This window comes from Vidua macroura, chromosome 9 (genome assembly GCF_024509145.1).
Source record: "Vidua macroura isolate BioBank_ID:100142 chromosome 9, ASM2450914v1, whole genome shotgun sequence".
NCBI lineage: Eukaryota > Metazoa > Chordata > Aves > Passeriformes > Viduidae > Vidua > Vidua macroura.
Genome location: NC_071579.1, coordinates 14,245,592 through 14,273,515, shown reverse-complemented (window position 1 = coordinate 14,273,515; position 27,924 = coordinate 14,245,592). Strand labels below are relative to the sequence as shown.

General features: G+C 37.3%; 2 protein-coding genes across 5 annotated transcripts in view; one reads left to right on the top strand and one right to left on the bottom strand.

Moving 5' to 3' along the window:
• Positions 1-3,519, bottom strand: part of PLPPR5 (phospholipid phosphatase related 5) — a 119,871-nt gene extending 116,352 nt beyond the window's left edge. Inside the window, exons 1-2 of one of the 3 annotated variants that reach the window (XM_053985271.1) lie at positions 3,455-3,519; positions 2,767-2,937 (exon numbers count right to left, since the gene is read on the bottom strand). The gene's annotated coding sequence lies outside the window, so the exon portion shown is untranslated. Of the gene's footprint in view, positions 1-2,766 lie in introns of all 3 variants that reach the window. The other 2 variants (XM_053985270.1, XM_053985273.1) reach the window with 2 other exon arrangements.
• The window catches only part of PLPPR4 (phospholipid phosphatase related 4), a 31,707-nt gene extending 21,079 nt beyond the window's left edge, over positions 1-10,628 (top strand). The window contains exons 5-7 of one of the 2 annotated variants that reach the window (XM_053985268.1): positions 2,401-2,458; positions 3,704-3,877; positions 5,842-10,628. In XM_053985268.1, coding sequence (XP_053841243.1) covers positions 2,401-2,458; positions 3,704-3,877; positions 5,842-7,179 — 1,570 coding nt within the window. In that variant the 3' untranslated portion in view covers positions 7,180-10,628. The remainder of the gene's footprint in view (positions 1-2,400; positions 2,459-3,703; positions 3,878-5,841) is intronic. The other variant, XM_053985269.1, reaches the window with a different exon arrangement.
• Positions 10,629-27,924: the final 17,296 nt, after the last annotated feature.

The window sequence follows — 27,924 nt, the reverse complement described above, 5'->3', positions numbered from 1 at the left end:
TGCAGCCATTCCAAAATCACCAATCACTCCTAAGTTTAAATACCATCACTTCTAAAGAACCAGTGAATTTTGTTGTAACATATTAAGACTAAGCAATCAGGTTTTGTGTGTTTCTGTTTCCCTAGAAAAACAATCATATATTGATATGTCAAAGTTATTCCCATCACAGATGATACACGTGGCTATGTATAATATTCTGGCACCACCCATAATTTCTCCTTAATTAAATTTTATTGCATTTTTCCTTTTCTGTGTTGTTATTTCCTTATTCCAGTCTCAACTTTACCACAGCAAGCAGCACTTGCTACTGGTTCTTCAGCAGCACTTGCTACTTCCTTCAGTCACCTATATAGAAACTATGGTATAACTTCTACAGTACAAGAGGTTAATTTGAGTTCAATAATTGCAGTTTGGAAGGAACTTGTTCTGAGTTTGCTAATGGCCTTCATTTTTGATTTGTACTTCCCAGAAACTTTGGCTCCAGAAATTTGCCTCTGGACTCCTGTATGAAAAGCATAGAGAGGAGCACTAATTATCCAACTGATTACATCAAATCATTTTTCTGCAACATCCCCAAATGTCCAATGGTTCTTATTGTCCATCTTTTCCTCTATTATCTTCAAAGAGCCTATTCAGTCACTTTTGTTCAGCTCTCTAGTGAGGTCTCTGTTCTCTGTCATCTCTGATGTTCTGACTCAGTGTGACTCTCTCTCTCAGTAGGACTCTCATTGTTGTTCCCCCTCTACACATCCTCATGCACAAGCATTTAGTGATACACTGTCATCAGAGTTCAGGATGTGTTTTCTTTGAGACCTTTGTTCACCTTTTCAATACAGAGCCATACAAAAAGGCTACATATTTTTAGCTGGAGTTATTTTCATTTGAGACTAAAAGATAACAAATAGAGGAACAAAAGCAGTGACACCAGTAGAGAGTACTGAGAGTGCATTTAGTCTGTGTTTGCCCTGAAAGCTTGTGAATACAAAAGAGAATAAAGAGAAAATTGACTGTGCCATTGTGACACACCTTATATACTATTATAAAATGCCATCAAATTAAGGTTAAGTGGTAGAAAAGTTCATAGGCTCAGATATACACATTAGCTCCACAGAGACTCTAAATAGATTTATATTTCATTAAAACCTGCAAAGGGTAAAGGAGCTGATTAGCAATTATAAACATTTACCTTATTTTTTTTTTCATGTCTTTATTCCCCGGTCCTCAACCCTGAGCTTGTTCGGCAGGAATACTATTTTTGAAAGATTTGTTTAGGGAGGTTAAAAATAAAATAAGATGAAGAGGAATTTAGGTCTGTCTTTAGAAATGCAAAAGGAGCCATGCAGATTTCATCTTGGCCAGAGTCATGAACCTGCTGGAGCCATAGGCTCAAATTCAGGTCAGCACAGTGGCATTCACACTGAACTACATGCACATTTTTAACTGCCAATTAATTATGTAGAGCAGACAAGGCAAAATGCATAAGAAAGAAATTTAGAAAGCAGACTCTGCTGCTTTGCAGAACAAATGTCTGCCTAAAGTTAAAGAACTGTGTTTCAGTCTCCGCTATTTTAAACTAGCTCACTCAGGTGTTGCTAGGAAATGGACTGTGTGGAGCCCAGTTAGGGTGGCAAGATCCATCTATGAAGCCAAATTATAGCTGAAATATTTATCCCAAGCTGAGCTTTCTCAGGTGAAAGTTGCTGTTGTGACTGCAAGGTAGTGTTTACCAAGATATGCAGCATGTTACGTTACATATCTATACCATTGTAAATAGAGAAATCCTCGCTGTATTGGACTCATTCCTAGAGCTCAGAGGTCATAGACTTTTTGCAGGGTTTCTGTGATCTAGATGTCCACTGCAGAACAGGAATTACTGCATTCAAACCCAGCTTTTTTCTCTCTCTACTATGCAAAAACCTCCTTTGCATTCACATCACTTTTCTTTAGTTGTTTTTAGAGAACTGAAATGGTCCAGTCCACATCGTTCAAGTCTTCAGGTTTTCAATGGGAGCAGAAGGCCCTCAGCAATTTCAAGAGCAGACCTGATGTTGCCTACTGTCTCACAGTTTGGACATGTTTTCATTTATTCTCTTTCTCTGGCCATCAAAAAGGGGCCCAGTAATTCTTAAAATACCCTTCCTATGTTGTTGTGCTCCATTAGCTTCTGTCATGATGTAAAGTGCTGATTTTTTTTTTTTTTTAATAAACCTACAGACATAGCAAATAAAGATGTAGTTTGCCTCTCTCTGAGAAAAATGTCACCCAATGACAAATGTTACTGATAGATCACATATTGCTTAGGAAGTATAAGATGGCTGTACCACCCAGTGTTTTTTTCAATGAACACTAGCAGTGTGCATTTGAACTGAGAAGTATAATTTGAGTGTCCTTCCTTGGCAGAAAGTCATTCCCTTCTCAACATGCCACCCTGGCAGCCTTTGCAGCAGTGTACGTTTCGGTGAGTAACCAGCTCTGTTCAATTTCATTTACACAAGACAAAAGTCAGAAGGGAATTTGCTGTATATTGTAAAATTACGTGTTGCCTGGATATCTTGGATGGATGGACGTTTTTATCCTACCAATTTGAAAGCAAAATAAAACTACTAATAAAGCTGGTTGTATTGTAGCTGTTTAAGAATAAGGAAAAGATCCAATTGCTTCATATCCTTTGTTAAGAAGCAAACAAAAGTGTTATGTTAAAGTATGTTTGATGCTTCATATAAAATGCAATGTTTATCTATCTCAGAGAGTGATATTTTAACTTACCAGTCAAATTAACTACTGCCTTTTCTTTGTTTCTGTCTTCACTTGATTTGCTGCTTTTAAACTTCAGGCATTAAGGGCCATACATTGATGTGAGGTAGTTTGATTTCACCTCCAGAGATTTGCAGCATGTATGAAATGGCACAGTCACTCCCAGAGGCCTTCAAGGTGTTACTGCAAAGCAAGTGAATAAAACCCATCAGTCACTAGCAGAGAACTGTGGGACATGCTGCAACAATCACAGATGATTTTGCACTTCTGAGCAGTAAAATTTCTTCAGTATGGCCCACAAGTTTGTACTATAGACAACTTACTTGAAGTTTAAAAAGTAATTCCACCACTTGTGCTGTAAAAATCACAGGAAACAACACTAATGACCAATTAATGACATTAAATTATAGTATTGTGCATGTACTGGGAGCTTGCCAGTCTTTATTCTGCCCAGAGAAAGGCCAGAATTTGGAATAACACTGATGAACCACCTCCACTTAATTTTTGTAACCTCCCTGATATTATGGCCCTCAGTAGAGAAATGGCTCTCTAAAGCATCTGGTGGCAGCTTTTGTTGGAACAGGTTATTGCATTCATCTGGCATGACATCTGGCTTCTGTATTTCACAAGTGGTGGCTCCTTAGTCACACTTATAGAACATTTAGGTGCTGATTGGAAACAGTATTGAGGCATAAAATACTTATCCTAGTTGATGTCAATCAGCAACATTGCCTATGTTTCTGGAAATCCATTCCTTGTGATTTCAGATCTTTCTGCAGAAAGTGAGCAAATTTTAACAGGGCTGTAAAGTAAAATTAAATTGATTACTTGTAATATTACTGTGTACTAGTGATCTGAATATAAAAGAAACACTGAACATAAAAAATTTAAATCCTCTTAGGTATATTTAAGTTTCTTCAACTACTTCTTTATTTCTTTCTTTTTCAAGATGTACTTCAATTCTACATTAACAGATTCCTCAAAACTTCTTAAACCACTCTTGGTCTTTGCCTTTATCATCTGTGGAATTATATGTGGTCTGACTCGTATCACCCAGTATAAGAATCATCCAGTTGATGTTTACTGTGGCTTTCTCATAGGAGGAGGAATTGCTCTCTATTTGGTAAATATAATAGTCATGGTTAAGTTTTAAAAAATTAAACTTATAAGGCTGGAATAATAGTACTGGTTATTTTTATGAAAACTTTTCATCATGCTCACATACCATAAATATAAAAAAAGTCAAAATGTGTTGAGGATGATGAATTAGGGATAATGACTTTAAAAGCAAACAGGAAAAAGCAAACAAGTATTTCAAAGTGAAGTTCCATAACAGTGCATAAAGTGGAATATAATCATCTGGCATTGTATACAGAAATGGTTCTAACTTTATGTGCTTTATTAAATACTTAAAAATATTCATCTTTTCTAATCCACACTTAAAAGCATAACACAAGAAAAATATTTGATTAATTGATTGCTTACCTGAGTTTATAGTGACAGTGTCTGCTTTATGATCTCAAAAAATTACTGAATTAGTATGAGCAACTCATCTGAGCGAATTGCTGAATCTGCAGGAAATTAAAGGCAATATTATACACTTGTCATTCTTTGGAGTTCTTAGGAAAAACATGCAGGGGAAAAAGGATGGTCAAATCAGGTTATTCCTATGCTTTTCCTTTACATTGTGTCAAAAGAGATAGAGCACCTTGGAAGGTCCTGTAAGGAAGGATGTAGGTCATATCTGTCAGTAGGAAGCTCATCAAGCACTTGCTTTTGTTTGCTGCTCTCAGTATGTCTCCAGCAGGAATTTGCTGCCCTGGCTGCTCAGAGAGTAAAACAGGTGCCTGGGGGCAATCAGAGCTTCTGCTGACACCACTGCTTGAGTGTAGGCAGGTGAACAGAAAAGTCTTAACAGGCAGTGGGATGGTTTTACCCCCAAGAAGTCAATGATAAATTTTACTATAATACTAAAATAAGTTCATTTCCTGACCCCCTTTTTTCTGTGATAACATAACCTGACGTAGCTGCAGATGGTCTGCAAAGGTAACCAGGGAAAAATGGCTTTCACAGTGGCAGAAGAAACAGCAGTCAGGGTAATAACAGAAACCCCATGAGCTACTAAATCAGCTTCAATGATTACACTGTGAGCAGAAAGGTACTCTGTTGAGAATATTATTTCAAATGATTCTCTGTTGTAGATTTACCTAAATGGAGCTGCTGTCCCCAGGTTTGAAATATACTAACAAGTATACTTTGTTAGGTCTTCATACACTCTTGTGTGACATACAGCAGAGAGTATGTTTTCCTGAATACTCTGTCCAGTAAATCTGCCCTCAAAACTACACCTTAGTAGGAGGATGTGAAATACTGTGAAACTGCAAATAATTCTGAAAGGAGTATGAAGAATAAGTAACTCAAGTGATTTAGTCAGATATTTGACCCTCTCACAGAGTACCCTCAGTGGAGTCTTTTTTAAATGACAGCACTTTATAGTGAATCTACTGATTAGGAAAATGTTTTAGAAATGAATTTTATTAAAGTTCTGCACAGCTTGGAAAGCAATTGATTTAAAGTTGATACATTTTTCTATGATGTAGATATTGTATTACATGGTTATTGTGCAGTAAAAAGAATCTGCAGACAGCAGAGAACAACTCAAGCTGTAACAAGATTCCATAAATCAGCGTAGACAGTAGTATAGTTGTAAAATAGCTTTGCCTAAGAGACTGCAAACATCTATTTTGCTACTTTTCTAACAAAACATTTCTGTAGCTGTATCTGTTGCTTGATAAAAAGAAGAAAGCTCATGGAGGCTAAATCCTTACCTCAACTATTTATTGCCATGAATAATATGCCTTAGTGAGACTACTTCATACGTACCTAGAGGTACCAGACTGAGGACAAAATTTGGCCTATACTAGTGAGGAAATATACTAGTATGCTTACTTGCATAGCCATCAATTTAGCTGGAGTAATTATGTCACTGAATTCTATTTAAAAGCAAAAGAATGCAATTGAAGTACCTTAAAATGTGTCCTTTTTAATTTTCTTAACCAACTGTTGATGCTTCTGTCCAAATATCAGGGCCTCTATGCTGTGGGGAACTTCTTACCAAGTGACGAGAATGTGCTTCACCCAAATTTTCACAGAGAACCTCTAAGGTCATTGACAGACCTCAGTCAAGATGCCAACAGAATCCTGCCAGGTAAAAATGGCAGCAACAGCGATGGCATTGTCTCTCACCGTACAGAAAGTATCCTGAATAGAAACCACAGAGATTCAGGCTCTCTGACCAATCTCAAGAGAGCAAATGCTGATGTGGAAATAATAACACCACGAAGCCCAATGGGAAAGGAAAATATGGTTACTTTCAGCAACACTTTGCCAAGAGTCAACACACCATCCTTGGAAGATGCAGCAAGACGCAATGCAACAATACACGCATCAATGGATTCTGCCCGTTCCAAACAGCTGCTCTCCCAGTGGAAGAACAAGAATGAAAATCGAAAGTTGTCCCTGCAAGTAATAGAGACGGAGTCTGGCCAGTCACCACCAAGGGCTATCGAAATGAGGTCAAGCTCAGAACCGTCCAGAGTGGGTGTAAATGGTGATCATCATGGCCCAACTAGCCAATACCTGAAAATCCAGCCTGGCAGTGTTCCAGGTTGTAACAACTCAGGTCTTACTGGTGGGCCAAGGGTCTCTATTCAATCCCGTCCTGGCTCATCCCAGCTAGTACACATTCCTGAAGAGACTCAGGAGAACGTGAACACATCACCCAAAAGTAGTTCAGCTAGAGCTAAATGGCTGAAAGCTGCTGAGAAGAGTGTTGCATGCAGGAGCAATAGCCAGCCAAGAATCATGCAAGTAATAGCCATGTCCAAGCAGCAAGGAGTGCTTCAGGGCAGTCCAAAGAGTTCAGAGGGAAGCACAGTGACCTGTACAGGAGCCATCAGATATAAAACCTTGACAGACCATGAGCCAAGTAGCATTGTCAGAGTTGAGGCCCATCCAGAAAATAACAGACCTATAATTCAGATGCCATCAGAAGGGGAAGGAAGTGGGTCATGGAAATGGAAAGGTCCTGAAAAAGTCACTCTTCGTCAAACATATGAGCTAAATGATCTTAACAGAGACTCTGAGAGCTGTGACTCCTTAAAAGACAGTTATGGGTCAGGTGACAGGAAAAGAAGCAACATAGATAACACCGAGCATCACCATCACGGAATCACTACGATAAGAGTCACACCAGTGGAGGGAAGTGAGATTGGCTCAGAGACTCTGTCCATTTCTTCTAGCCGGGACTCAACACTTCGAAGAAAAGGTAACATCATTTTAATCCCTGAGAGAGGGAGCAGTCCAGAGAACACCAGAAACATCTTCTACAAAGGCACATCCCCCACACGAGCGTACAAGGACTGAGAGGAGACATATCAGTTGGTCCGTGCCACCACAAAGTAAACACATCTTGACACAGGTTCTGCTCCCTTTGTTCTGAGCTGATATTTACCTTTATGTGCCAAATTATTGACCAGCAGCCCTGCATTTCTGATGTGCAATGGGCATGAGCCTGTGAAAAGCATGTGGTGGGGTGAAAAGCACAATGCCAGAACTAATGTGAAACATTTTCATGCAACTTGTTTCTTCAGATTCAAAACATTTATCTGAGGGTGATGATGTCAATTAAAAGAATGGTCTTAAACACAGACACTGTATTTCCTGAATGTGCCAACTTTTTATTTTATATTTGTGTCCAAAATTGACTGACTTTTTCACAGCAAAGGCTGTATCAGTGGTATATATTCACCTTTGCAGAATTTGCACCAAATCTTTAATACAGGATGGTGCTGATGATAACTTTACATGTTTTGAAAAATTGCATAATTATTAGACTCTGCAAACATGACATATTGATGTGCAGTTACTTTACAAGTAATATTGCTAATACTATGATGATGCTGGCTGCATTCATTTAGCGTAGGAAATATTTACAGCTTTGTTATAGTGGATCTGTCACATTCAAAGATTGCAAAGGTTTTGTGTAGTTCTTTAAGATGTCTACTGCAACAAAAATGTGTGGGTGACATTCCATTAGAATGGAATGACTATCTATTTTGAATAGTTTTGCTGCTACTGCTCAACTTTTGTTTAAGAACAGGTGCTACTAATGAAGAGGCTGCTTCTTAGTGGGCTAACTTGTAGAATTGTTTTAAATTACATTTTTAAGGGGTCTTATCAAGTACTACAAGTGATTCAGATTTTACATTTTTAAACTTCTTATTCTGTCCTTCAGCGACCCTTCCATTTTTCTATTAGTTTTTAAACAAATAATGCAGGACACCAATAACTGCAAGATGTGCAAATGTGAAAGGTGAGCCATGAGTAAATAAAAATAAATGGCAACTTTCCTGACCAGGTTCCAAGGAGACAGGAATTAATATCATAGCTCACACTTAGAAGCAGTCATTCACCTCACTTGCTTAGTATACCACAAGAACAATCACAAGTTTCACCCCAATCACCATCACATAGGGGATTTGTGCTTCACTTTAAAGAACGGAATGCCTTGGTATTGCAGAATCACTGAACAAGTGTTGCATTGTACCACTACTGCAGTTCACCTCCCTTGAGACACCCTCCAGAGCCTTCTTAAGCATGATATTTTTCCCACCACTGCCACTTAAGAATATAAAAGGTCTCTGCAACTGAGAGAACATGAATTATTTTAGTAAACTGAGCTTTGGATATAATCAAAAACTTACCTGCTAAAAATCCCCATTGCCAAAAATTATTGAAAGGATAAGCTCTGAAAGGAATAAACATGGCATGTCCTAGAATGGGCCTGCTAGAAGAAATGCCTCATTTCATTTGGCTCTGACTTAAACCCTGAAGGAAGCCAGGGGCAGTGCTCACCCACTGCAGCTCTTCATTCTCTCCTATTTCTACCTGAAAGAGAACTACTCTCAGACACCTGCCAGCTCCCCTGCTAGGAGGGGAAGGGAATAGCTTAGCAGTCCTCTCACAGAATAAGATCAGGTCTGTTCTCTGGCTTCTTGAGAGAAGTGTTTTGGTCTAAGTCCTCTTCTTATTTAGGGTATTAGAGAACCAGATACATTCTCTATAGTCAGAACCTGTCTACAGACCGTACCCCACAAAACTCTAAGGAAAAGCCCACCCTACCCAGGCAAGTACGAGGTAGAAGGAAGAATCATCCTGTTGAAGAAGATAAACAGCACAACACAAACATAGACCAAAAAAAAAAAAAAAAACCAAAAAACCCCAACAACAATATAAAACCAAACAACAAAACAAAAACCCCAAAAAAAGACCTCCAAACCAAAATAAAATTCCAAACCCAACCCCAATCCTAAGCAATTTCACAAGTATGAGGATGGTGTTTGCGAGTCAATGGAAAGCTTTATGTCTACTTCCCAGTTTTACAGGTGCTCCAGGCTTAGCTGAATGCTTGCTGTCAAGTCAATTGTGCCAAGCAATGCTTCCCTCACCTGCCCATCACCCAGTGCTGTGGAAGAGTGTCAGTCCTTAAGGAAATCACCACACTCTTTCTGTTATTGATACAAGATGACCCCATCACACTTAGGATGATAGGGAGAAAGTATTCTGCAGGTTGCATGTAAGAAGCTACCCAGTAGGGTTGCAGCATATTGTGTATGTTAAAGGCACTATATGTTGAAGACACACTTTAAGGCACATCAGCTGGGAAAAATAATCGTAGATACCAGGAGAAAAAGAAAAAAAAAAGTAATTTTTTTAGAAATGAGTTCTCAGATGCTAGTATTTACAAGTTGGGATTTGTTTTTTTTTTCTTTTCAAAAGGATGTATCTTTAGTCCTTGGTATTTAATATGAAATTTTGTACAAGATTCCTAGGAATTAAAAACATTTGGACTGTCATGAACGAAACCCTTTGGATATAGTTTAGTCTAGGTACAGGGTAAAGGAGGTAGGATTAGCTTTAAAGGAATGGGTAAGACATAAACACTCTTGGCCTATTAGTGCAGGGAAATAAGATGCAATCATTTGTTAGTTTGTAAGTGCAGGGGAAAAGAACGTAAGTAGATGAACCTGGAAATAAAGGAAAATTGAAATGGAGAATAATGGCAATAAAGCAAAGATTAGAAAACGTTCCCTCTGGCAATTTAGCTGTTTTGGAAACAGCAGGATTCCTGGTGGGAGTGTTTGTTCTTTATTCCTTGGTTTTAGTCAGATATATATTGGCATATATGTTGCTTTTATTACTCTAAAACTTGCTGCACTATTTCAAGTGCAGTGTGATATTTTTCCTAAAGTTTCCTATTTCTTAAGAAAAGATTTTAAAGCTCTTGTGTAATCATTGAAATTATGTTCTATACATAAATATTGATATATTCTTTTTTACTCAAAGTGCCAAAGGCTACTGTTTTTAATAATGGCTTATCAAATTATATTACGTTAGAGAGCAGAAATGTAATAATATATACATTGGAACTCAGACCTCTGCATGTATATTTGATAAGGAGCCTTTTGTAAAATTACTCTTTGTTTACATTCCACTGGTACCTTAATTTAAAATTAATCAAATAAATTGACAGGTGACATCTTCTTAGTGTTCTGATTTTCTTACTTGCTAACAGGCACGAATTTCTTTGTTAGGCTGTGCTTTACTGAGAAAAGAAAATACTTAAAAATAAAATATGTTTTTAAATGAGAATTCTCTATATATTGTGTTTAATAAAATGTTATGCCATGTTTTCAAATGGAAAATAATTTGTAAATTGCTATAAATGTATTTTGTTAAATAAGTACAGATCAATGCTACTGTGTGAGTTTATTGTGCTAACATCATGAAATAAAGATAAAATTCCTCATCAATGTTTGTTTATCTCTGTGGTGAAGCAAAGTCTCACTACCCCCAAATTATTTTTCAGTGTTAGGTATCTCATGATGTGGTCATAGTGAGAAACCTTGAGAGCTTGCACAGTGGTAAGAATTTATAAGGAACAGTGTCCAAACAAACTTTTCTCTAACCAAAAAACATTTTACAAAAAAACCCCAGTGAATTGGGAACTTCAAGCATGTGAAGACATGCCTGCTCAATCATTCCACAGCACCTGCTGCATTACTAAGCCCCTAATGCCCCTAAGCCACCTTGCTAGTGTTGGGTACAGCTGCCAGACATGGTGAGGCCAGCCTTGGATTTGTGAATGAGAACAGGGCAAATGTCAGAGGCAAACCTGAGAGGACAGGCTCTCCTAAGGGGAAGAAATTAGGATGCAGGAATCAGCAGGTGTCATACACCCTTTGCTGGCAACAGTGAAAAACCTTATGTGTAAACAGCACACTCTGACAAGCAGTCTTACCTAGAAGGCACACAAGGTAGTGTGGTGAGCAAACAGCAACAACTGTCTCCAAGCCTGTCTTGAGACACCCTGAAACAGCAACAGCAGGGCCCAGGTGCCTGTGGTGGAAGACACAGCTGTAGCTTAGACATGCACTGACATTACCAATGGCCTAGTTAAGGAGCACAGGGAGTAGCAGAGCCCCTGCAATGCATGGCAGTGCAGCAAAGTGACTCTGAGAAGCTTTCCCAAGTGTGCCTGGGCCTTTGTGCAGGCTGCCCTTTTGTACCTGTGTGTCCTTGGAGCAAGTGACCTGCTGTCTGGAGGTACTGGGCAGCTGCTGTCACTGCTGACTGCAGCCAGGCAGTGCAGTGCTGAGTGGTACAACAATGTCTCATGTCACATGTGCCGTGATCCACGCCAAGGCAGCGAGGTGCACTGACATCACCTCAAGCTGTCGTGCAAATCTGGCAATGGCAGTCCCATGACTTCCATGACAAGTTAAGATGGGAGCCCTCAGGCAAAAGAGGATCAAAAACCAGTATGTTGTCTCTCGAAGGGAAGTCTGTACAGTTGTGACACTGTTCCCTCTGTGGTGACAGAAAGCACTTTCTTCTTGTGGCTGGGCTGAAGAATGTCCTGCCCCCAGAGCTTAGGTAGCCAGTTTCTGGAGAGGCCTCTCCTTTGGCCAGCAGCAGATGCTGCTGTGGCAGTGCATTATATGCTTTCAGTGAGGCTGTGTGAAGTGTACGGGCTGTGGCCCAAGGTTAAGGTGTCCCATCCTCTGGGACATTTGTTGGTAGCCTGGGAAAGCTACAGACAGGGATGGCTGGAATGGCTGGGAGAGACCCTGTGAAGATGAAAGAGAGAAAAACAGACTAGGGTAGGACTGCTGAAAGCTGACATGTAATGCAAATCTGATGAGTTCTCCCTTGGGAATGGCCCCTTCCATGGATCACAAAGGGGCCTAGACAATTAGTTCAAACATTTTAAAGGGCACATTTTAAACATCTGAATTTAGGTTAAAAGCAAAGCCCCCATCTGAAGGGTACCTTTGATGTAGAGATTATATTATAAAACTTCATCTAAGATGACAAAGTACCTCTATTAACAAACCCTGTCACATTCTCTTAGACCATTCTGGCTACAGCAAGAGTGTCACTAAGGTAAGAGAGCTCACTGTGACCTAGACTGATGACTAAATGTGATCATGCAAAGGGGTTTACCAAGGTATGATTGATTAAACTGAAACTTAAATCTATTTTGTGCTGGATTTTATAAGAGCTTCAGAGGCCCTGATATAAGAAGTCATGGAAGACAAGACCATACCAGAATCAGTTTGGTATAGATTTAAGAAGACCTTTTGTGTGACAGATCAGTGCATACCTAATTTGGCAGGAATGTTTTAAAGGCATTAGATCCCTTGTTCATAAAGTAATGAATAAAATCTTTTCACAAACCTTAAAGCACAGAATGTATCAAACATGGGATAAAACTTGTGTCTCCACATTCAAAATGAGAGTAAGGGAACTCCAGCTGCATACATGTGCATACAAACACACACAACACAAAGTTAACATATTCAAGCCAGGGTTTAGAAGAAGACAGCTAAACCCACAATTTAAATCAAGGAACAAATTGTGGCAAGGCTGCAAATACTCTCTCAAAAAAGTTTTCTGCTTTGACTGCAATAATCTCTTCAGGCATTCCAAATATGCATATAGACATCATTTAGTTATACCTCCCATATATGAAAACTGTGATTTTGGATAACACAAATCTTCACATTCTATGGTTTTATGAGCACATTCCTGTTAAAAAAAAAAAAAAAAAAAAAAAAAAGCAAAGAACTTATCTATAACTAAAGCAAGTCTGCTCAATCCTAGAACGCACTTTTCATGTTCGAGGGGAAAAAAAATTATCCCCCCTCCAAACCTCTCCCTACCTTCAAAGGCCAGGTGTCATTCCACTTTTTCTGTTACTTTTCCAGTGCTGCTCAGAAAGAAATGGGAGTCATGGGGATTTGTGGATCTGTCAAATCTCTGCAGCTACTAAATGATGCATAAGGAAAAGCTCTGCTATCTCACCAAATCATTCAGAGGAGACTGGAGCATATCTGAGTGCAATGTGATCCTGTTCCTGCTCCTGCTTCAAACAGAGTTTGTGGATTATGATGTCTGTTCCTAATCCATGATGAGGCCAGAAGACCATCTCTGCTATGTGAATAACATCACAAAACTGGAAGCAATAGCTTTGCTCATTTTCATCTGTAATCTATTTTACTATGCTTTGTAAACAATAGCCATATTTGAATTTTCTCTAAAATTAGCAATAATGTTTTCAATTAGTACAGGCTAGGTTTATCAAAGTTCTCAGTATGCATTGTTTTGGTGTTCTTTCATGTACATATTGATGTGATATTCTTTGTCTGAGCTACATAACTGACCCTGTGGGCCAATCACCCTGAAATTTGTTTGCTTTAGTCAAGGAAAGATTACCAGAGTCCAGATGTACACTTTTTTCCATAAAGCATCAGCAGGGACTGAAAACTTGTGCAAGGTATCAGTTGCAGCCTCCTCTGATACTTCTTGACTTCCTGTAGCATTTGAGACAATTATCTTTGCTCTTATAAGAGAGGAGAGTTTTCACAGAAGTGATTCCAACATCCAATATCTCCCAACACTGATTATGAACCAGCCTGGCAGGGAATAGTTGCAGGCTTTGGCCACTTCTAGGCTTTTGCTTCCTGAGAACTACTATGGGTATGATGACAAACTAATGCCTTGGTTTACTACCAGAGAATGAGCAGAAAAACTAAAGAGAAGCATGCAGTTTAAATGGTCAGGACAGCTTCATATGGCACATTCTGGCTGGTAACACAAAACAAATGTGCTGTGAGCTCTGTATGCCTAACAGATTGCAGACTTGTCCGACCTGCTAAACCAAGGCAGACCGTGGAAAGAGGTTTCTTAAAACACTTTTATTTTTAATGGGATTTATGAAAGAGTTCTCCATTCACCAACTTCTTTTATGATGCAAGTGGAAGAATTTAGATATAAGTTTAAACACCCCAAAACTTATACCTTACCCAGGAAAAAGAAAGTGAGTCAGGAGAAAGTTGAAGATGCTGTACAAAAGGGAAGAGTAAGCAGCACTGAAAGAACAAAATCATCATTTTAAAATTTGCATGTGATTTTTATCAAGCAGTGTAGGCAGCTAATAAGTACAATCAGTGCTTTCTTAATTCCTCTTCAGTTATTCATCAAATAAATGAAGATTGGGTCACTGCAACACAATTAATTTTCTCCATACTTAAGATACAAAATGTGCCTAGTTTACAAAGCCCTGAGCTCTTGTTGTTGAGAAGAGTAAGGGGAGGGACCAAAGGAACTGAGAGTGTATCTTAATCTGTGAAGTGATACAGAAGCTGCAGGGATACTTTATGATATTCAAGATCAAAATTTTTGAAATTTACAACAAGAGTAGCTAATCTAGCACTGGACATGCAGCTAACACAACCAAAACACTTCAGAACCTCTGAAGGAAGATATTACCAGTGAAGCCCACTGAGTGCAGTTGTAGCAAAGCTAGTGAATTGGACAGTATCAGTTGTGTGCCACTAAGCCATGCTAGACTGTATAAACAGTCTGTTGTTATAAAGGAAAACATGTAGAGAGCAAGAGATCTGCTGCCATAGAAACAGATGTAGCTGCTAGATGTGCTGCATCATTGCTACACTGAGGAAAAAAATTATAACATAATGTAGCTGCACAGGCTTAGCGTACTTTCTATCAGGACTTAATAACTAGTGGAAAACTGGACAAGAAAAACTAAAAAAAAATTAAGGAATAAATATCATTCAGAAGCTTTAATCTAATGTTCATAGTGCTTTGCATTCTCAGAAAAATGAGAAAAGCTATAGTGCCTGGTCATTCATTTCTTATACAGACATTGCTCCTATATAACAGTTAGAGTGGTTTACTTTTGAAGTGTTTGTTCCTATTTGCTAACAAATGAAGCTGAAATTCCATATTTCTAATCCATCTCTCCTATTCCAGTTGATGATACTTTCATTTTCATAAGGAATCCAACTGCCAGAACCACACACTACAAGAGTTCCCATTCCATTCCATTCCATCCTCTATTACACCCAGTCTTGTTCCAGCCTTGTAGAGACTTAATCAGGCTGTTTCACCTACCGTGCAACTGCTTTATGTGGAATCAGTGAACATTTTTAACAAATAAAAATAAGCCACTGTCTCAATCACTGCAGAAACAGGACTTTAAAGTTTACTTTTAGAAAAAATTATAATGATAATAGTTCAAGCGTGAAATGTTATTTCTCTGTAGTCAGTATCTCATTATTCATTATTCTCTAGGAAAATGCAACTGTATTTCTGCTTTTAAATTATGGCAACATGGAACTTCAGATTATCCAGAGAGACTTTAGCACTGATATATAGCTGATAAATTGAACTCTGAGTCCACCTGATTCTCACTTCTAAAAAGATTGGACTACATAAAACAAAGGAGTCATATAATAAATTACAGGCAGAGATGTAATATCTGTTATGTGTATTACATTTAGGGCACAAAGATGACATTTGGTAGACACCATAATCTCCTGCAATTTATTAATCTTTGCTGAGTGCTGCCAGTTCCTGGTAGAATTCTGATGTTATCATTTAAACAGGAAAAAAAAAATTGTGTGTTGGAAATTTATTCAGATTTTCTCTCTTCCGTGAGACAAAAATAAAGTGCTCCATTTAAATGCACTCCTACATGGTTTTCACTGCATAATGGTACTCTGTGGTAGCAGCTTGCACAGTAATGCTGCTTTCTACTAAAATGTATGAATTGACCTTATGTAAACTGCAGAAATGGTTTCCTGCATTAATAAAAAGATCCTTCATTTTTCCAGAAGAGGAAATTCAATTGAATTGAGGTGCTATGAATCCAGAAGTTCAGATATTTGCAATATTTATATGTCTCTAGTGCCGATACCACGGAACAACCTAGGCAAGCAGAAGCTTCTGGATACGAACATCACAGATCTATCATTAGCATTAATATGTTGAAAGTACTTTATGTCTTTTTAGCATATACTTTCCAAATATGTATTTTTAGAAGTTTCACTGAGCATCTAGTTGATTATGTTTTCTCTTCACTAAACAAAAAGTTCAAATCTATGTCTTCTACTACCAAGTGCCTGAAAGGAGTCTTAAGAAAAAAATGCTTTCATTCACGTTGGCCTTGTTTTTACTCCTTGAGAGTGCTTGGTATATATCAGAGTAAAGAGTGCTTATTAAGAAGATGAGGCAAAAGGACAGAAGATTTGTATATTGTATGCTGTTTCTTTTCAAACTGTGATCTACATCACCTTAAAAAAATTAAAACCTAGCGCTTCTTGGGAGAGTGAAGAGTCAGTTACAATAAACAAGATCCTTTAGCTATCATAGTGAATGTTAAAAATTTCTGGAACTCCGTGTGTTAGCTAAAATAATCACTCAGTCTTTTCAGCATCTGAAGTCCACTGGAACCAAATCAATCTTGAGGAAATGTAAACTGTCAAGATTAAATAACCTTGTATGTTTGAAAACTAGCAGGAAATCTTCTAGCTGTTGCTACAACTTACAGCTCTGCCCAGATAAGCAATCATAATGTCAAAATACGGCATACACATGGACAGATTGATAGGCGGATTAAATTAATTTCTAAACAATTTTAAAAAATAGAAAGAAATATTCTCTTGAAATTGCCAGAATTACTTGAGAACTGCCAGTAAGAAACCCATTACACTATCCTTAGTATGATTGTGTAGAATTTTTATTGTAGAATGTGGATTCAAATGGGATGAGTGCAGCCCTGGCTGTCCTTGGTCCAGCAAAGCTTTGGGTTTTGAAAATTGTTAGCAGTAAGAGACTGGGAAATTATAAGCTTGGAGTAGTCATAGCAGCATGGTCAGTGATTCACCAGCATGGACAAGGATATGGACAGAATACGAACAAGAGGGGAAGACAATGAGTTATGGTACTGTGTATGTTTCCAATTCCCACACCATCACACTTACCTTTCAAAACAGGAGTGTCTTACAAAACAGATCAAATAATCAGCACTAACAAAACCATCAAATCAAGTAGTGGCTAATTATTAACCCACACCAACAAACAAAAGCTGCAGCACTTCAGCTCTCCCCTTAGTGTAAAAATTCAAAACTATGAAATGAGAAATGTTCTAGCTGGAACCTCCTAAATGTCCTAACCTCATTTCTCACCAATCTGTCTTTCCTGCCTATCAAATTTAGTTGACTGACAGGCAATTTTTATGAGCCTTTGTACTACGTAAGCTCCAGTAATTCCTTCCTTAAAAAGCCTTTCACTCCTGCTCACTGTAAGAGGTGAAAAAATGTGTGAAGAAAACAAGCAAATTTGGCAGAAAGGAATCCATCAGCTGCCATTAGCACAACCCTTAGGTATGGCAGCTGGGACGAGCCAAAGGCCATAACTGGCAAATTTCTCATTGTTTTACTTCATCTCTCAAGAGATAGCGACAAGATCTCATTGGCCCAATTAACATCTAAATCCTGTCAGACTATTTTAGATCAGATTAAGTCGAGATTGTTTGGACAGATGAAGATACAGAGCTAAAAATACTGAGAATGGCACACTTTATGACATGAATTGGTCACTCCTTTAAGGAAGAGAAGGATTATTTCTCTATCCCCTTTTCCCTAGCAACTGTGAAAATTTTGGGTTCTCTTTCATTTCTAGAAGAGCCCTGATTTCAGGATTGCCAGAAAATAGAGGCATCTGCTTGTAACCAAGGCATCTTCTGAGTAGCACAGGACCTTCAGTTAAAGCTTTTTAGACCCTATGTCTTATTATGGAAATTATTTCAGATAAAAGGAAATTACAAAGCCTGAGGTATGGGAAGCCTTTAATCACACCATGGAGTGCTCATCTTATAATCCATCCCTAGGAGAGAACTTGCTTGACAAAAACTATAAATAGGAGCCTCTATAAGAGGATACATAATTATTTATCTGCTGATAAATTTTGACAGATCATCTTTCCTATGCAGCTTGAGTAAAAGACATAATCAGAAAGTCCTTGATCGGTTAATGAGCTAATAGCACTCTAAATCCAAACTACCATGAAAAACACTGTCATCTTTAAAATACTATTTTGCATTTTTTTTCTTTTTCAGTGAAGTAGTATCAGTGAACTCTATACATCATATTGATATTGTAGTGGGAGTGTTGTAGTTTGTTTGTGTGTTCTTTATAATTTTTCACTCAATTAATGTTTAGCAGAGTTATTTTCATTCCCACTAGATTCAGCCTAAGTTCTCAAGCAGTGCTTTCTGTCAGGGTGGTTGGCCAGCATCTCTGATAGGGTTAAAATGAATAAACATTTGTTACTTAAATGAATATACAACATTTCTAACCAACTGCTACATTTGTTCTTTAAGTCAGAGTTATTTTGTGTCAAAAGGACAATCAAGTAACAGTGAAGGAAAAAGGAAAAAAGAACCCTGAAACCTCCAACTATAATCCCATTATGCAATCATTGCTGGAGACTCCAAACCAAGGATGTCAGCAAGTCACATTCCTAACAGAGACTGAAGAAATTTCTAGGCAAGGCACTCAGGTGACTATGCAAGTACATGTCATTAAACAGAACCTAGAATTGGAAAAAGATACAATCTCCACAGCTTCTTTACTTCCATCCAGACAATTTGCAGAGAGTGGAGATGACTAGTGCTGAAGAGGAATGAGAGAAGTATTTCAACTTTTCTGGCAGACCAATTATTTTATAATCACTGTGCTGCTGAGTTTGGGGCCTGCTGTGGTACTAGATCTTAAAAATCAGAATAACACATCTCTAGTGCACAAAAAGGTAATGATTTTTAAAATGTTTAAAAATGCATGAATGTCTAACAACCTGCATCCTGAAAATACTCCTCTGAATCCATGGAGAGAGGTAGCAATGAAGTAATAGAAATTTTAACCATGTAAGATGATCACATTTTTTTTAGGTATTTATAGACATTTTGTGGAACAGACTAGGGTTTGGGGGTTTTACAATTTTGCAATGAAGTGAGACATATAAAATAAAATTAAAATGAACCCTCCATGACAGATCTCTGAAGCATAATGATGCTAAAAATAAAATGTTGCCAGGGAAACCGAATGGAACTGAAATTAGTGATACGGCCTGATCTAAAGCCACTGAAATAAAGTGAGAACAGGATCAAATTACACTGAGGGAAATAAATCAAAAGTAAAGCAGTCCTTCAACAGCAAAAGCTTTATTCTGACACTATCTCTGGTTATAAACCCAAACCAATATAAGACTCCTAGTATGGTTTTATTCAATGGTCTAAATGTCCTCATACAGGGCTCTGTGTGTGTGTGTGTGTGTGTGTGTGTGCAAGACTCAACAACTGAGCACCAGTAGGCTGCAAGGGGTCTGCAGCCTGCACTGCAATGATTTCCCCCTCAACATAAGAGCTTGTAACTTGAGCCAGCTTTACATAACTAAAACATCATCTGTTCTATCACTTGTGCTGGCAATTCTGCCATCTTATGTTTTTAAACTCCTTTGAGAGAAAGTTAAAAGGTGGAAAATTATTCAAGATACATTTCATTAAGAGTCTAGATACTCTAATTTCAGCAGACACATGCATTCGTAAGGAGCATAGAGTCACCTACCACTCCAAACTTCTCTATTTCTGAAGAAAATGTTAGTCTACTGCTCTAAAATGGCCAAATAGCTGTTTTCAGACAGAAGACATTACTTCAGGATGAAATTATTTACAGAGAAGTACAATGACTCCAGACTTGACATCTCCATCCTACACTTGTTAATTTTATCACCAAACTTGAGCTTATTTCCTCACTTCACCCACAATTTCACTGTGGTATTGGTATAATATATCTCTGTCTCAATATCCATTCTTACCCAGTGATGGCAGGAAGGCTCCCCATTTGTATTACTGCTCCTCAACTAAAAAAATCTTAATGTTTACATCCTCCTTCAAAAGAGCAAAAGATTAATTCTCACCAAAGCAACTACCTGGCAGCTGAGCATTATTTTATCAAAAATATTATTGATTGTTTTTTTTCTGAAATGAGACAGTCTCACAATATAGGTGATAATCAGTGATTCTTAATGCTATTCATTTTACTCATTTTTGGTTCTTGGTTCAGATTTCAGCTGAACAACATAGGTCAACCACACTACCTTTCTTTTAACTGCCTTCTGTCCTTTTAGTTATATGCTGAAAGAATGGAAATATACCCAAGGAAAGAGTGGCCTTGATGGCAGACACCAAGGTCTGCCATTGTCACAAGGAAAGTTAATATGTCATCTTCATGTCAAGGCATATTAAAAAAGAAAATGCACACCTTTGGTTTTGATGGTTTTCGACATGTAAATGAGTATAGCTGTGACACTTCTATGTTTTATTTATAAGACATAAACAGAATTAATCTTGAGAGTTATTCTGAAGCATTTTGTTGAAGTAGGCGGTCTACTATCATGTTAGAGAGCACAGAATAGCAACATTTACCTCAAAAAGTTCACTTGGAATGGCATCAGGATTAAAATAGCAAACCTCTGGCTTGAATTATTCCGTTAGCAGCTCATTTGTTACTTCAGTATGAACTGAGTTAATTTCTGTCGTAAAAACTTCTTTTTAGAAAAACAAATGGTCAGAGAAGAATTGATTCAAAATGCATACACTCCCAGTTGTAGTTTAGAGTTTATATGTTTGCTACTTTTCTTGTTAATCATTAATTGTTATTTTTAGATATTTTTAAATATATATATATATATATAATCTCCATTATTTCAAACCTGAACTCAGTCTAAATGATGTTCAAGCATCTTGCAGACTTTTACTACGTCTCCTACCTAAATGCAAGCGCAGCTGCTGAATATGTCAATGAAGCCAAATGACAGCAGCTGTCTAGATTCCACTCCGGAAAAGGCTACTGGAAAGGTGGCTTATCAGAAAGAAAGAGAAAATCCCATTATACCCAGGTTTTATTCTCCAAATGATTTTTTAAAACCCTTCAGTGCAGTATAGTGGCAAAAGAAGGCTTACTGAATCTGATAAAAGCAGATTTCTGGTTGAGATCATAGCAAAAGTACAGTAAGAGTTGGAGTAGCTTTGCCTCTGCCAACAAGCTCACTTGATGATGGAAATATCTCTTGTATGTTCACAAAATCTGAGGAAAAGAGCTGATTTCTGAAACAGACTGGACAGTTTGAGAAAAGCATTGGTTGCTCATTGAAAAATGCTTTCTAGGCAGCACTGCAGCAGTCTGGCTGGTGGCAGGACAGACAGATGGCTGCACATCCACCTGAGGACTGAAATAATTATATCACCAAGGATTTCTGAGTTACAAACAACAGCACAATACAAAAACAGCAAATAAATTGTACCCTCCTACAATTGTACCAACATGTTTTTCTAGATGCTTTAACTAAAATGTAAGCCTGGCAATAAAGTACCCCCCGTGTTTGCGATTACCAGCTGGCTATTACCAGAGACATATATGACAACATTTCTGCAAATCCATGACTCACCACCACTCCTCAGCATTCTCAATCTTGTAACTCAGTAAAATAAAGCCTGGAAACTCTTATCTTTGCCATCAGCTATGGCTGATACACTCCACACACATCTGATGTACCATATTCGGATTTCCTGACATCCCTCAAGTTCTTTGATAATAATTTAGTTTAAATAATCCTGTGTGCCTGTGTATCTTGTAATCAGGACTGACTGGAGCTTCAAAGTGAAAATAAAAAGTGCTACAAGAATCAGGACTAGAATGGCTTGTGGAAAAAAAAAATCTCATGATATGGAAGACCAAGCAGAAATATCAATACAATGATGTAAGAAAAATCTCAACTGCTTGACAGTTCATGGTTCAGAGGGCTCTCAAACAACTCTGTGGCCTGTTGCAAACTGGGTTTAGTGCAGCCATGTTAAAGGACTGTGATTTCCTAAACCAGAGCCATCTTTAACAAGTATCTGATTTGAACTCTTGAAAAACATTCACTCTGCAATTTTCTGACAAATTTGTATGCAATTTATTATCATCTACAGTTTGGTCATGGATAAAACCTTTCTTCTTCAAAGCATATAGCTCTGATGCTCTTCCATTCTTGCTATTCTCTTCTAAGAAAACTGCAGCTGCCACTATGAATACATTAAGGCTTCATAAAACAGCTGTCCTTAAATGTCTCATCACACCTCTCCATAGACAAGTATGGCATAAAGCCATATTCCTGTTTTTGTTCTTTGCATCCATATCAGTTCCAGATTCGCAAATTCATACAGACATTTTGTGATAAACCTGAAGGATCTTGTTACTCTTGCAATAACTTCCACTTCAAAGTGCAATTGCAAAGCATCCAAAAGAGAGAAAATAGAAAAATTAACAAAGCAGACATTATATTTCTGTTTGGTTCCTAATGGTTAAAAATGCAGACTCCTTTAGGTTTGCATCAAAATGTTAATGTTAACTTCCCTTTTATATTTCCAGATGAGACCTTGTTTACAGATTCTCCTGCAGAAAGCCTCTAAAAGGGAAACACAAAACACCAAATGGCTGTCTTTTATGTCTCATTTGAAGCAGCAACACAATACTAAAAGCAGCTGAGTGCCTGAAAAATTAAGGATTTATAAGAAAATTACTTCAACCAGTTGCTGTTTAAGAGACAAAGAGTGATCAAAACATAAACTAGATTAAAAGCAAATATAATCTGGCCATTTATATGACTGCTAACATATAAAACTTATACAAATTGAAGGAACAGAGCAAGTTTTGCTACAAAAACAAAGCAAATCTTTCTAAATCTTGTCTAGTATTTCCCTATTAGGGAATTTTTCCCAAATTAGACAGATTTGACAGGAATCCGATCAGTTCTACTAGGAAAACATTAATATGCCTGAAAATCTCAAAGAGAAACTATCCTAATCACAAATTTATAGCACATGTCACTTGTTCCAAACATCCTTCTAAAATACACCAACTAATAACTTCATTGTTCATGACAATGTGTCAACAAAATTATGCTTAGTAACAGAATAACACAGACTGCAACTGTGGGGGAATGGATGTGAACTCACCATTAGGAGCATGTGGTGTATGCCCACCGCAGGCCTTACTCCACCCACAGTGTAGGATGACCTACAGATTCAGCTTTAACCTTTCTGACACCCCTAATGAAATAAACCTAGAAATAAAGGGAGGGGACAGAAAAAGAAAATGGGGTTTGGGGGTTACCCACAGATCCTTAAAATTGGATGGAACTTACGGAAGGTAATGAACACAAAATCCTCCAGTCTCCTGCTCAGATCCAGTACTAAGACTGCTAAAAGCAGTAATTTCCAAATGTGTTTGCATCAACCCTGTAGGCACCTTTGTATTAAAGAAAGTGATAGAAACAAAACAAATTTTTAAAAAAGGGGTTACAAAGAGATCATACAGATTTATGCAGATTTAATGTTCTTACAGAAGTAACCTTCTAGTAACCTTCTACCTTGCTCTAGCTGACATAATCACTATTAGCTATTGTCAGTGCAGAATACTGATTTAATGTGGGGTAACCTGCACCAATGTTCTGCACCAATGTTATTTATGCCCTCTTTCTTCCTTTTAATTTTTTGAAGATGTTTCAGAAGTGATGGCACATGGCAACAATTTAATGAGACTCTTAGTATCTTCATCACAGGTTTATACCTTAAAATCACATCTGTCATGGGACTAATTTCTGCTGTTATAACTACAAAACTCAACATTTGTCATCTTTTAACTGATCTTAGTTATGATTAAAATGGTTTCTAACTGTAATTAGATAATGATAAAAATACTTTATGCATTTTCACAATGGATTGATTGAAATCACATTTGCTTTGTCCTCTACATAGCAGAAAAATCAAAGTTTCTAACTGTAATTAGATAATGATAAAAATACTTTATGCATTTTCACAATGGATTGATTGAAATCACATTTGCTTTGTCGTCTACATAGCAGAAAAATCAAAGTAAGACAGCATTCTCATAAAAGTGTTGAAAACTTTCTGTCCTGGACTTTTTTTACTTCTCTTTTACATCTATTCCATCTTCATGGCCACTAGGTTCATCCTAAGCCCTTGCTTATGCTGGTAATGTTGATTACAAGAGTCAGAACCATAATTTCCAGAACACAGTTTTCAGATGGGTTGCCATTCAATACAAGGAACCAGCCATGATTTAGGGTTCCCACTTCCTAGCAAAATATTCCTACACCATAATTTGTGAATGAAGAATTCTGTCTTTCTCTTCAGCGTACTACATTTCTGCTTGCTTTCCAACAGTTAATGTCACACTCAATTCACTCAAAATTTCAGACAAAACTATTCTAAACACTTCTTTCTTTTGCAAAAAAAATAATAAATTTTAACTCATGCTGGTCAACTACATTATGTATTAGAAAAAAACCCCAAGACAACAAGTTTAAAATATTGGAGGTGGGGAGGAGGTGGGGAGGTTCACTGAAAACTTTTTTATCATTTTCTTGGGTTAATTTCTTGTGCTCTTCCTTTATAGTTAGAATAACACATATTCTGTTTAGTTCTAAATAAAACATGCAGTAAGATGAGATATTTCTTTGGCAGACCAGACAGCTAATTTATGTACGAAATGCAATTTACAAAGCTTTTTAAGCACTTCCAGAAGCTCACATAGATTCCATAATATATTTCCATGGATCTCAACCATGAAGGACAGGCTAGGGCCCACATACAGGTATAAAAACAGGATACTGTGAAATGATATACAGAGGTAGTCAGGCATATACCAGAAAATTATTCATACATAGAATTTTCTTCCATCAGTAGTAAAACTCTGAGTAGCTTCAATTAAAACAGCATGTCTGGAAAATCAAGACCAGAAGAGTATTGCACATCATTTAGACACCTCTCCCTGCTAATTTTTGGCTTGAAAAATGAAAGTGCAGGTGTGATTTGAGTATTTTGAACTGCTGTAGTATGCTGTCCACTCTGCTTTGTCAGAGCATGAGAGTTACTCACATGTGGTCATTAAGCTACAGTATGTCACCTAAAATTTAGAATTTACACAGTTGACAAGAAACTGTAGTGCCAAGGATGTAGGTGCTGATAACCAACATTCAGCTGTAAGGTAATTTACATAAAAAAAAATCCAGTTATAACTTTCTATACCACCAATGGTCTCTGTATTGCCAAAATGAAGAAGTAATAATAATTACAATACACAGACTCTAAACAGCAAGGTAAGTGATTCCTGTTTCCTACACTTTGTACAGGTCTTTTCACTGTCAGACAAAAGCCACCAACAGTAACTAACACAGATTTTGTATAAAATTTTCAAAAATGACTGCAAAAATTACATGTTAGTAAACCAGATGCAATCTCTGTGGGAACATCAAAACTTTCAGTACTTCGATATTCCTCTCCAAAAATTAACATTCAGATTGTGTCCAGTACTTTGTGCATGCAGTTATTTAGTACCCTGTCATATGAAACCTCAGCTTTGCTGAAAGAGATCTTTTATACCTTCTCTTTAGCCTTCTACAGTAAGAGCTCACTTACAACTGCAGTCTTTCCTGCAAACAATAACACAAAAAGCACAAGGCTGACAGCTCAGTAAGAGTAGGTGCCTGTCATATGCAATGACAGATAGTCATCCATCCACCCATTTATAATGACAGAGCCTAAAATTATTATTTTTAAAAATCTTTTGGTGTCGTTAAAATGTCTTACAGAGAAGAAAACATAATTTTAAGAAACTCTTAATGTTAAGAGCCAATTAAAACAGAATTCTTTACAGTACACAACTTTTCTCAAATTCATTTGAAAAGCCAGAACTCCAAGAAAACAGACATTTTCTCTTCTGCTTTTGTGAGCCTGAAACGTGTTTTTCCTCCTTCATAAACACAGGAGTGATCAGAGCTAAAGTAATACTATATTAGGTTGACCTGTCTAGAGAACCTTGATTATTTCCATCAAAGTCACTGTGAAAAGGTACATGTGATTAACAGCCAAGCTGTTCAACATTAGTATTAAGCTACAGTGGTTTTGCTCTGATTCTTTGCCCATAAAAGAACTAACAGGAGGCCTCCAGCATGGGTCAAAGTGCACAGGATCATCCTAATAAAATAACAAAAACTTCTAAACTAAGGAGGTGCACTGTCTTCAGTCTAAGTTGTCACAGACAAGTATCTGATCCTTAAAATATAGTTGTGTTTGGGATGTATAACACTCTCTTTAAGACAATGGATGGAGCAACTCCAAAATTTTCTCTGTGAAGGGAATAAAAATTCTGATCATGATTTTAATAACATTTCTTTTTAGAAAAAGCAGGAGCATTAACACAATGAATAAGATAAGCCAAATTTTAAGAGCAAGGTTGAAGAGGAGAGTACTTAGGCACTTAAAAGCTGAGGTTTTAATCTCAGTTCCCTAGGAAAAAATACTGCCCTAAAAAGCTACCAATCTATCAGTGATTTCACTTACCACTGCTATCTCTCAACACAGCTTCACCCAGCTATATATGTAAAGAATGTTATAAGCAATATAAGTAAAAAGTGGAGAGGGCAATTTAGATACATCAGAAAGATGAAAATCCACAACATGAGGAATACAATTTAGGCCAGCTAAAAGTCCTAAAGCCTTACTTTTTCATTACAGATACATCTAATACATACTAGGATACATAAGCTAATATGGAGATGCTGATTTTAATCAGATTAAAAGAAAAAACATTACTATCTTTTAGTCTATAATTAAAAATAAAATTTGAGGCTTCTGCAAATACTAGTAAATTGCCTGTGTCTGTGTGTGTGTATACTACCCTTGGTGCCTTAAGCAGGAATAACTGCACATTTAAACTAACCATTAATGGGATTGTAGCAATGACACTCCTATTTCAGTGTACTACCTTGCCAGTAGATGGCCATGACTATACTACACTTCTCTGTGTGGTAGAATGATAATATTCTTTAACATTTCAGTGTCATTAACGTTGTTTTAATACTGATACAACTTTGCACCAAAATGTCAACATAGAAGCCCACTTCCAGATATTTAACTAAGCTGAGTCTAGTTTCCCAGCCGAGAACACTCTCCACATTTCCAGACCCACATTTTTGGCTGTGAGGCCCAAATTGTAAAGCACAAATGTCACACAGACACCAAGTGTCCAGCTTCTATTTAAATATCCAGCTGGGATTCATGGTACAACTAAAGGTATTACATTTTAGCTACCAATTCTGATGAAGCATAATTTCATTTTCAAGAGCACTGGTTGCTTACACCTTCTATTGAATTTTATGAAAGCATTGAATAATACTTAGTTATTTTTTAGATACCTGAATTTGCATTAATTTCAATAATAAAGAACTTCAACTAAAGAACAACAAAAAAGCATTATATGAGTTGGGAAAGATCAAACAAAGAAAGATTAGAATTATTTTACAAGATTTAAATATTACAGCATCTTCCTAGCACTTAGCAAATGCACAGTGATTCTAATCCCCTGCTCAAGGAACCACATAGCCTAAAGTCATGGCTTTAAAGATTTGCTTTTCACAGTCAGCTGTCCCAACAAGTTCCGATGAATTAATAAAATCTCTCTGTGTTGTTTCTTAGAAGACGGTACCTATGGGCAGCTGAGAGGGTCCAGGGACTGAGAGATTTATGCTAATAAAAACTGTTTAATCTTTAACACCCTTAAGTGAGGATTTGCATTAAATCATCTCCTTAATGTTTTAATTCTAAGCCAGGAGGAA